General features: G+C 43.6%; 3 protein-coding genes across 3 annotated transcripts in view; 2 read left to right on the top strand and 1 right to left on the bottom strand.

Annotated features, from left to right (window-relative positions):
- Positions 1–128: 128 nt before the first annotated feature.
- On the bottom strand, positions 129–2,336 carry EAH_00016260 (hypothetical protein, conserved; the record flags this gene model as incomplete). The annotated part of the gene is made up of 3 exons (XM_013397838.1): positions 129–489; positions 682–925; positions 1,055–2,336. The coding sequence occupies 3 exons, from the start codon at positions 2,334–2,336 to the stop codon at positions 129–131; spliced, it is 1,887 nt and encodes a 628-aa protein (XP_013253292.1).
- Positions 2,337–5,027: 2,691 nt separating this feature from the next.
- On the top strand, positions 5,028–6,243 carry EAH_00016250 (hypothetical protein; the record flags this gene model as incomplete). Its single annotated transcript, XM_013397837.1, has 4 exons — positions 5,028–5,198; positions 5,382–5,759; positions 5,884–5,964; positions 6,223–6,243. 4 exons carry the CDS (start codon positions 5,028–5,030, stop codon positions 6,241–6,243), a joined length of 651 nt encoding a protein of 216 aa, XP_013253291.1.
- A 4,066-nt stretch (positions 6,244–10,309) lies between these two features.
- The window catches only part of EAH_00016240 (hypothetical protein, conserved), a gene marked incomplete at both ends in the record, with an annotated part of 3,151 nt that continues 2,113 nt past the window's right edge, over positions 10,310–11,347 (top strand). The window contains 2 exons of the mRNA XM_013397836.1: positions 10,310–10,330; positions 11,002–11,190. Of these exons, the coding sequence (XP_013253290.1) occupies positions 10,310–10,330; positions 11,002–11,190 (210 nt within the window). The remainder of the gene's footprint in view (positions 10,331–11,001; positions 11,191–11,347) is intronic.

Below are 11,347 nucleotides of genomic sequence, written 5' to 3'. Positions count from 1 at the left end.
CCGCCACTCTTGCTGCAGCAGCTGCTGCGGCCAGAGTGGCGGCAGCTGCGGCAGCAGCAGCAGCTGCAGCAGCAGCTGCTGCTGCTGCCGCAGCAGTCGGTACAGGGTACATCCCTTATGAGCTGTAGTTAGCGTTTACAGGAGTAAGAGTTACTACTGCCACTGCTGCTGTTGCTGCTGCTGCTGCTACTACTACTACTGCTGCTGTTGCTGCTGCTGCTGGAGAGGTTGAAAGGGACACAGAGGTCTGCAAGATGAGCTGCTTGCTCCGTTTCTGTTTCTCTTTCTCTTAGATTCCACTCTTTAATAGCAGTAATGAGGAGAGCACAGCCAATCAACAGACATCCGGGACCCCCTACGCCACCTCCTGCTCCCCTAAGGGCGTCTGTTAATGCTGCTGGGGGCAACGAGAGAAGGAAGCACATCGCAACCAGCATAGGCGAAGGCAGCAGCAGCAGCGAGACCTGCAGAAGAATGTTGTACACCGTACTGCATAAGCAGGAGAGCACCAGCAAGAAGCAAGCGAGAGGAGGAGGCATTGAAGAAGTAAAGACCTCCAACCCCAGCGCATATAACAAAGGCAGAGGCAGCCACATAAACAGCAACGCCAACGCCCCCATAACCCCCGAAATAAAAAAAACAAACAAAAGTGGCTGTGTTGATCTGTTCTGCAATAAATACCCTTTATACAAAACCTCAAACAAACCATAAGCAGCAGAAGCTAGCACCGAAAGAAAAACCCCCAGAGAAGACTGCGGCTCTCCTTGGCTGCTGTACGTTATTAAAGCCACTCCAACTGCTGCTAATATAAGTGCAACGATTTGAATGAAGTCGTCTGCTCCTTCTTTATATAGAAGAGAAGTAAACAAGAAAACAAACAAAGAATTTGTGCTGTATATAGCCGTAACGCTGCAAACGCTCATCCCTGTAGCACCCACAGCAAAACTCCAGCACCAGCCTTGGAGAATAAAGAGACACATTAAAGAAAAACAAGCAGCAATAAGCATGCAAAGCCCTTCATACTTCAACTCTTCATTCAAGAATGCATGCACACTGACATCGTATGCCTCCAGATACGGCCGATACACCCGCAGCAGCCACTGACGCCGAGCCCAACACATGAAACCACCACGGTCCTCCCCTGCTGCTGCTGCTGCTTCTGCTTCTTCTTCTGCTGCTGCGCTCTCGTTCATCGCATCAGCATCCAAAAAGCTTGCCTCTGTTGCTGCTGGTGCTGCTGGTGCTGCTGTATGAGGGACAGCTAGGGAGGGCTCCGCAGCAGCATGATGCCAGTCGAGGTGTTGCTGTGCTGCAGTATCCTCTGTCTCTGCATGTATGCTGGGCTGTCTCCTCAGGTCTTCGTTCTGTGCATTGTGAATAGCCGAACCCTCCTCCCCTCCTGCATGCAGCGCTGTATCCGCCGCGCTGTTTGCTGACGCATTTTCGCCGGTGAGATGTAGCACCCCAGGCCCATCTAAAGCACTGCTGCTGCTGCTGCTGCCGCTGCTGCTGCAGGTGCTGCTGCGACGCCTGCGCCTATAGTATTTCTTCTTGATGGTTCGGAGGGAAATGAAAAGAAAAATGATTTGACAGACCTCCGGCAGCCACACCATGAGGTACGGCACTCGCAGACGCTCCATCCGCATCTCAGGTGTACGTACACTGCAACCTTCGGGCGGAGAGGCATGACCATCAGCTTGGGGCGGACAGGGGGGCAGCAGCAGCTGTTGTTGCTGCTGCTGCTTGTGCTGATCGCCTTCTGTAGGGAAGGTGAACACCTGGTGCTCCTGCTGCTGCAACACGCGCGTCAGCACCCCGCTGGTGATGTACAGCACAATGTTTATTAAACAACACAACAACCCCACCAACAACGATTCGGTCGAAGTACCCGTGTAGCGGTGGATAAGAGGAGGCAGAATAGACAAAGAGGGTAGAAAAGAAACTGAAAAAGGCGCGTAAGCCCCCTCCTCACCCCTGTTGCTGCTGCTGCTGTTGCTGCTACTGCTGCTGCTGCTGCGTGTCGGCTGGGCGATGCTGGAACTGCAACGGGAAAAAGGAAAAGACGGCCCTTGACTCCCTGAGTTCAAAGAAGAGAGGTGGCTCCTCCCTTCCGGATCATCGTTTTGCTGCTGCTGCTGCTGGTGCTGAAGTTGCTGTTGCTGCTGATGCTGCACGGGCGCTGCAGCTGGCGGCGGCTCGGCTGCATTTTCCAGAGAAAAGGAGTGAAGAGAGGAGGTGCGGTCTTCTGGTTCATTTGTAGCAGACAATGGGGTGTATGTGCAGCTCAACAACTCCCCAGTGCCCTGCAGGCCCCCGTAGGGCTCGTCAAGAGACATTGTGCAGAAGCGACGGCATCAGACCTCAAGGTGTGCATACAGCTCAAAAGACGAAGAGGGAGGGGCTTACTGCAGCATATAATCCTCCGTTTATTCCTTTAAAACTCGTCGTTTTAAGCTGAAAAGCTGCAACAGGTGCCGAGACACTGCAACACGTAAGATATCCACACATACATATAAGTACACCACCGGCTGCGGGGGATCTCCCAGAATGTTTAAGAAAGCTGAGAGATCTTCTAATTACCTATTATACTGCTTTTCACTCCTCTGCAGCTCTTCATAGGAGAAGAAAAAATGCTACATTCAACCAACAGAGGGCAGCAGCACGTGGCTGGCCACCCCAAACCGATTGAGTGCGAGGCCGGGGAGCTGGCTGACGGGGAAAAGAGCGTCAATAAATTTACATTTATTTGCTTTGTGCATTTTATTTGTGTTGATTTCTTCATTTTCAACTCATATTTTATGCACAAACACTCCATTAAAGAGACGCCGCCCTCTGTCTGACTGTCGCTGCATACTCCGAAGCTCGCAGCAGCCGTTTGCTGCTGTGCTGTGCTGTTGTGTCTCTGTCTTTTCAGCAGCGAGAACAGCAAAACGCCCTCCTCCCGGTGTGGATTGAAGAGTACAAACGTAATTATAGATGAAGAGGAGGATATTCAGAAAAAAGAGATCTGAATAAGGTAATATTATTACTATTCATAAACTCAGCAGGGCACCTCTTGCTGTACTGTCTTGGCAGCTGCGCCCCTTCGACACGGCGTCGGCGGACAACGGCTAAATGGATACTTGAATATCTGCGCTGCCTGCTGAACATATTTCAGATAAAATGCGAACTACTATACACAACAAAGGAGCAGCTTCCCTCTTCAGTGCACACACCAACCCGGGTTGGGTTGCCCACCTACCCCCGTAGCGCCTGAAGCAGCAGCTGAAGCAAGTGCCGCAGCTGCTGAGTTGAAGAAGAAGAAAAATAAATAGCCTTTTGAATCTCATAACCTGTCGAAGGCTAGATTCATACAAGCCCCATATGTTACTGCTGCCTGCCGGTGAGGCGGCTGGTGCTCCTCCTGCATAGAGAACCAGTGGTCATATCGGGGTGAAAAGGGCTGAGGGAATTGCAGTATTCAAGAGAATAAATTCAACACCGCGTCTTAGGTGCAATGTATGATTATGGCTGGCTTTCATGTATCAATTTACAAGATGGCATTTCGCTCAACGCGGAACCAGCAACACCAACTTGCCGGGAAAATCAAGGGGTGCAGCCGACGCTGTGTCTGCTGCTAGCGGTTCCTCAACAGAGGCTAAATAGAAATTTACGAGTCCACAAAGTTAGCAAGCATATTTCTGCCGTGTCACGATTGCATCGAGTATCTATGAAATATATCTGCCCGATGACGTTCAGATACTGCGGTGTCTCTACACCTGGGGAACGGCGCTAATGTGCATTTGTTTCGAGCGCGAGAATATTGAAGCAACCAGAGGAACATCGACCATATGGCCGAAATTAAGTGGGAATAGACCTTTACCCGCTATGGGATGATGATTGTTTTGCTTCTAAAGGCTTGTCTCTGCGTTTTTCTTTCCCAGTTTTCTCTCAGCACCCCTCTGCATCGCCATCACGACCTGAAACGGCGGCATGGCGCCGCTGCGGAGGAGGAGGTTTCTCTCCCAATCCTCGATGCAGACCATTTTAATTCACGTAGCGTGGGTAATACTTTTTGTCGTTTGTTTTTGTGCTGCACAAAACACCAAAAACCCGCTCTTTTCTCTTCAGCCCCACTTGAAAAGTTTCCATGCCACGACTGGACAGCACAGCTTCGCCTCGAACGCCGTCATCTTCTACAGGTCTTGAAATGCGAATTGCAGCATAGTTGAACAAATGATCAATGTGTTATCGCCGCTGGGCGCTACAGGAGATCAAACGGCTGGCCGCGAGGTCCCTGTACACCCGAAAACAGCTCGAACGAGTTGTTGGAAGCGCAGTGGTTCTGAGCGTCTTGCGAGCAAATCAGAAGTGGATAACCGACGAAAATATTCAAGGTGCTGCTCACAGTAGACGTGTCTGCATTTGACCTTTGAATTACCGTCAGATTTCTTCTGTGGTTCGAACCTGCACAGGGATTATTGAACGTGATAGAGAGCAGCTGCAGGTCGGTCTTGAACAAATAATAGCCAACTAAAACTATGCAGTGTACACATGCATATCTCCCCTTAGTCAAAGCTGTCCAAAGAGATGCATGAACGCGCACGAGACTTCAAAACAAAAGCAAAAGATGCCCTGGAGGAGGAGGAGGAAACGATAGGTGTTGTTTGTTGTTGCTCTGCATGCATGCATATGCTGTTGTGCATCTACAATTGCAGCGTCTTGTGGACCCGGCAAAAGGAAAATCATAGTCGTGGAAGAAGGTCTGTTATTTTGCATTTCCTCCCTTCTTTATCTTGCTCTTGCAAAACACACCAGCAGCGCCAGCACCATCAGCAGCAGCAGCAGCCGAAGAGAAACCGCACGAGATCCATCCTTCGCCCACTCCCCCCCCTCCCCAAATCCAAATAATACCTTTGCCTGTTCCTTTTCAAAAGGAAGAGGCTGAAAGAGAGTCTGCAGGAGAGGAACAAGAGATGCAGCACCTCCCACCGGAAACACACCGCCTCACACACAAAGTACAACTGCCGCCAATTCAGCCAAAGCGCATGCGGCATCCACTTTCTGAAAGGGACTTAGAAGAGGAAAAGGCAAGGATGGAAGGAGAAGTGATGGAAGCGCCAAAAGAGGAAGAAGTGAAGGAACAAAGAGAAGAAGAAAAAAGAGAAAAGGCCGCTCAGCAAGCACCCGAAGTACCCGAAGAAGAAGAGGAGGAAGAGGTTTGCCTCCTAACTTAACTCTCAACTGCAAACTAACAAATATGAAGATTGAATTTAATCCGTCTAGGCTGTCGCACCTCTGCACGAGGAGAGAAGCAAGAAGAAGGAAATGCACGAGAAAGCTGAAGTAAGATTTATCAGCACTGAAGTGGAAGAATAAGAGCAACAAATTTTTGTCAATAGGAAGCGCCTGAGGGCCCTATGAAGCCATCAGCGGAAGACCGCAGAAAACGGAGGGCAGAAGAAAGGGAGGAAGAAATAGAGAAAGAACTGAGGAGGGGGAGACAAATGGAGAGGGAAAAAGAAGAAGAAAAAGAGCGCAAAAAGGAAAAGGAAGCAGAGAAAAAGGAAAAAGAAGAAGAAAAGGCGAGAGAAACGCAAGAAGAAGCAGAAAAAGAGGAAGAAAAAAAAGAAAGAGAAGCAGCAGCGAAAGAAGAAAAGGAGGAAGAAAAGAAGAGAGAAGAAATAGAAGGAGAAAAAGAGAAAGAAGAAAAGGAGATAATGAAATTGCCAATACCCCCAATCCCTTCTAAATTACCCCTGCCGAAGATATCACCGGAGGTTTGTTCTCCACCAGTATACTGCTACTTATTCATTTATTTTTTATTTAGTTTTTTGTTACTTATGTTGTTGTTCCTTTTTTATTTATTTTTAAATGCACTCATCTTGCCGCCCAACTGTGCAGGATCTACACCCCACCTGGGCCCCTGAGGAGACGCCGCCAGAAACCCCCTATGTAAACCCGAATTATTCAGAAGAGGAGAAGGTGAGTAATATGCAGTTAAACGAAATATTTAAACCAATTACAGAAGAAAACAACCAGTAAAGCAAACAACAAAAATACAATATGCATCTGTATCCCCTTATTACGTACACCAGGAGGCGCTTATTGAGAAAGAAGAGAAAAAAGAAGGAAAAACAGATATATGGTACGAGTTGATTTGTTCAACTCTCAGATTTAATTCTTTTTATTTATCTGTCTTTCTTTTCAGGATTTGGGTTTATTTCGTTCTTGTTTACCCAGCGATCGTCACGCTTCTGCTGATCTCTCTGGCTTGGTTTCTGTAGCGAAATATATTTTTCTTTATTTTCAAAGAAACAGCAATTTAAAGCGTGCCAGCCAACCATGTATTATGCTGTATGTATACCTGTAAAAAACCACAATATTCTGTCTATCTTTTCAAGTAAATTTCTTTCCATACTATTTTCTAATGGGGAAAATAGTGGCGAGAAGCCGTTGAAACATTGGTGCATGCACCGGCTAGATGCTTCTATAGAGGAGGAAACAAAAAAGCAAAGAAGGAGAAAAAAACAAACAACAGGCGTATTTAATGAAATAAAGAAAAAATAACACCAGATAGATAAACTACTCAAGCGTTTCTGGGAGGTCCCCACCCTTCCCGCTGTTAGTTATTTCTGTGAAGTGTTCAAACTAAATGAAAATATGCATTTAATAACTTGCATCAGTTGTATTTTTTCATTATTTCAGATCCAGCTAGAGGAGAATACAGTCAACTGCTCTCAGTTGACCCGACGCTACCAGTGGCTTTATTCCCTTTCTCTCTTCGTTTTTAGAGTTTTAGTAGCCGTTTTGCATTTAAAATCGAACAAAACAATCGAATAAAAAGAATTTGTTATTGCCATATGTACTGCAGATATATGTATAAATATACGTATATATATATATATATATATATATATATAGGTAGGTAGGTATTATTTTATGCATCTCCTTCAGGTACCGTAGCAGTATCAACATCAACCCCCCAGCGCTGCCCCCATCTGTCCGTCTACTTTGAAATATGTTTTCATTAGAGACTAATAAGTACAATTTAAATTAAAAATATTTTTTAGCCATATGCTTCTTCTTATTTTTAAATATTTCGACAGATTTTAAGCATTTTCGCTCATTTTCGGTTGCTTTGTCTTCATCAGCCTGCGTCCGCTTCGTCTGCACACTTCAGCGTTTCAGCCCCGAAGGTTTTCCTCCTTGATTCCCAATTGTATTTGTAATTTCAGAATAAAAAGGTATTTTAAGTTATAAGTAAGTGGATTCTAAGATTTTCTTCGCTACTTTTCGATCGGTTTTGCCCCCGAGGTAAAGGAGAAGTAACTAAACTCTACTCAGATGCGCCTTACCTCTGTAAACATCGGCGGTCTTGGGGCCCAACTGCGTGCAAAACAAGGATTTTCTGAAGATTTATTACATTAAATATTGAAGTTTTAGATGAAGTAGGCATGTTTAGGACTGGAAATATGACGAAGCCCGAGCAAGAGGCACTGGACCTCTCCGGTATAAAGAAAGCAACACAATTCAGCAGCAGCAAAGCCAATCATTATGCAGCCCCTGTGCCGTTGAAACAAAATAACAAAAAGGCAAAAGTTGTCTTTTGTCTCTGTAATACGAAATACCGAGTCATAAGGAAAGTTTGTTCGAGCTTCCCGGGGTGGGTGGAGTGCGACAATGAGGAAGACGACTGGGTAAGATGATTAACTCATTTGGCGAACAAGAAACAGGAAACGAAGAACAAATAAACAACCGAACAAACAAATAGAAAATGAGTAACGAAACACCAAACACGCAAACAGCTTTGAATGATTGGCAGTGGTTGGGGGAGATGCACAGAAAAGACGAAGCGACAGAAGAATTCCAAACGACGACATGGATAGAAAACAGAAAAATGAATATTCTTCATGCACAACAACAGAAAGAGAGAGAGTTAAATAGAGCAAAAGCTTACCTTCGTCCGTGAATTGGATGTTTTACTTCTTGTATTGGTTTATTATTATTATTGCTATTAACTCATTTGCACGTATCCCTTGTTCCTTAGCGTGTTTTGTTGATTGTTCTTCCTTGAGTTGTTTCTTTTATTGGGCGTCTCTGCATAAAAACCCCTTTAACTTCTTTTAAAGGCACTTAGCTTCATTTCCCTTCCTTTAAAAAGTATTTTCCCTTACTTCGTTTATCCGCTGTTGTTTACTTTTCCCTGTATTGTTTGGTTTGCTTGCGGCTTACTTTTTTTTTGTCCTTTTAGGACTTACTTTGGACAGACTCCTCCATAAGTTTAGAAAGACTGCTGAAGATGAAACCCTACCAGAAGATAAATCACTTCGTGGGGACGCATGCTATTACCCGGCAAGCATCACGAAGACCAATACTTACGCAGCAAACAACAGCAAGCAACATTTGAAAAATACACCGAAAATCCAAAGCAAACACCTGCAAAAGAAACTTATTTAGTGCAATGCATACAAAACAAGCAACAACTGCCTCTCTATCTGCCTACCTAACTCAAAATAACTCCTTTCCTTCTTGAAGAGATTCATTTAACGAAACGCCCAGCAGCTTCATCTAAAAGGAATATCATTTTTGAACCAACACTCGAAACTTTCTAAAATAACTACCATCCAGTGATAATATTCCTTCAGTCCTGTATGATATACCTCTATAGCTGGTTCGTATGCCTTCACATTCATATTATATTCCTTTACACTCCTTTTAGATACGCTCAAATTGGGTTTTATACACCTTTAAACTCGTTTAATATGACTTTGAGCGTGTTTAATAGACCTTCAAAAGCTGTGCTCACATATAACTTTATGCTCACGTTTTATATATACGTGCCTAGCGTGCCTTTACGTTTGTTTGTATAACTCTAAACTGCTTGATTTTTCCCTTTTCTTTATATCTATAGCACACCTTCAAACGTGTTTAAGATAGATTTACACTGTTTGACTATTGATTGGTTTACTGCTTTTTCCAGTAAAAATTACCTGGGCAGGACTCTGCAGCGCATGAAGGCATATTACCCCAAAGAATATAAATTCTTTCCCTCCACTTTTATTCTTCCTACAGGTGAAGGCCCAAACATCTCCCTTTTCTTATGACTGTGTCTTTCTTATGCTCGTTGTCTAATTTAGTTTTTATTCGTTTGTGTCTTTGTGATATAATGTGTCATTTTTATTTCGTTTATTTCATTGGCGTGTGCCGTTATTAATTTTGTCTATTATTTCTGTTTTTTTTGTTTCCCTTCGTATTCTTCACTTGCGTTCAACGCTGCTCCAATTGAGAAAATAATGCATTGGTGAATTAAATTAATTGTTTAAATTTTGATCCTTAATTTCTCCTGAAGGCGTTTATCTCGGATTGTTTGTGTAACGACCTAAATTCCTGTGTGTGTATGCCTGAGTTGTCGCTTGTTTCTTGTATTTCGACTTCTGCAAATTCATTTCATTGATCTTCCGCACCGCCTTAGTAGAAACATCGTAATTGACGTCTTGACATACTCATTTTCATCATTTCTGAATTGTTCCTGCTTTGTCTGCGTTCAGATGCTGGAGCTTTGCGTGCTCAGTTTTGCGACCGGAAGAGGAAAACATTCATTTTAAAGCCAGAAAGCGGCAGCCAAGGGAGGGGTATTTGCTTAGTTCAAAGCGTACAAGAAATTTGTTTTAAGGAACACCTCGTTGCGCAGAGATATATCCATAAACCTTTTCTGCTAGACGGCCTGAAGTTCGACTTGAGGCTGTACCTCCTACTCACGGGCTGCAACCCCTTGAGGGTAAGCCGAGGAAATGCCGTCATTTGCCGTTGAAACTGATGAAATAATACAAATTAAAATTTTGATTAATACAGTAAATGAAAAGAAAACAATTATATGTCGTCACTGAGGAAATAAATAGAAATAACGCAGCTTCTACTTGCAATCCACACAACAAATGCAAAATTTCAACACAGTGGCGTAGTAGTGAAAAATGTTTGCTACTTGTATATTTTAATAAAACAAGCATAATGACTTTGCATGTTAGTAAATGCACTACGTGTAAACGCCACAACTCAATGCTTTCTTAGGGTTTATTAGGGGATTGCGTGGTTAAGGGTTTGCGTGTGTTTAGTGTTTTGTTTTTATCCTGAAGTTCAGCTTTTTCTACACAAAGAAGGGCTCGTGCGGTTCGCCACGCATGCATACGAAGCCCCAAACAAACGCAATCGCAGCGACTTGTGCATGCACTTGACCAATTATGCAATTAATAAATCTTCAGCAGACTTTCAACAAACAAAAAACCCACAAGAGGCGGCAGATGGACACAAAAGGAGTCTCTTTCACGTCATGGAGAGGCTCAAACAAGACGTAAGCCCTAGATCCTAGGCCCTAAAGAACGAACCTCCAAGCCCAAGCTAGCAAAAACAACGACAACATGCTCGGGGACAGGGTTTAGAGTTTAGAGTTTAGGGGTTTCCTTTTCTCAGTCAAACCCAGATACCCAAGTGGCAACCGCACACAAAATATATCCATATATATATGCATATATATATATATTATGTATACGTAGTGAGCGCATATCCATATATTTTAAGCTGCTTTGTGTAATACATTAATGCCAGCGGGACAAATGTTGAAAAGATGCCTGAAATGAACTGAGAAAGGATTTGCAAGACACCGCAGCACGCAGACAAACCCCGCTTCATTAACAGCCTCAGACAAAGCGAACGCTATTTATGCTTGTGCACGTTTCCGTATTTATGCTTGTGTTCGTATTGGCGTTTGTATTTGTGCTTATGCTCATCTTTGTGTATATACTTACCTTTGTGTTTGTGCGTATGCGTGTTTATGCTTATGTGCTTGTTTATGTTTGTGTTTATGTTTGTGTTTATGTTTGTGTTTATGTTTGTGTTAATGTTTATATTATTTGCATTTGTGCTTTGCTTTTGTTAGTGTTCATCTCTGTGTTTATGCTTATGTGTATTTGTCTATATTAATGCTTATATTTATATTTATATTTGCACTTGTGCACTTTTAAGGGCAAAGACGTGGAGTTGTTGAAGGAGAAGATTTGCGCTATGTTGGTGAAGACAATAATTGGCATTCAGCCGTCTTTAGCACATATTTATTCTTCTTGCCATTCAGAAGACGAAACAGATGGAATGTGTTTTGAATTGTTTGGGGTTGATGTCCTCTTAGACCATAAACTGCAGCCTTGGCTTATTGAGGTCAGTACTCCTTAATATATGCACATACATATATATACACTCTTATAGATACAATCTTTTATTTGTTTATCTTTATAGACTTATATGATGCATTCATACACTATATGAAGCACATCAAGCTTCGGTACAAATATACATGCTATATATATATATATAT

This window comes from Eimeria acervulina, genomic scaffold (genome assembly GCF_000499425.1).
Source record: "Eimeria acervulina Houghton genomic scaffold, Eah_scaff101, whole genome shotgun sequence".
NCBI classification, from domain to species: domain Eukaryota; phylum Apicomplexa; class Conoidasida; order Eucoccidiorida; family Eimeriidae; genus Eimeria; species Eimeria acervulina.
Note: the sequence above shows the minus strand (reverse complement) of the source record. Positions and strands in the feature narration are given on the sequence as shown.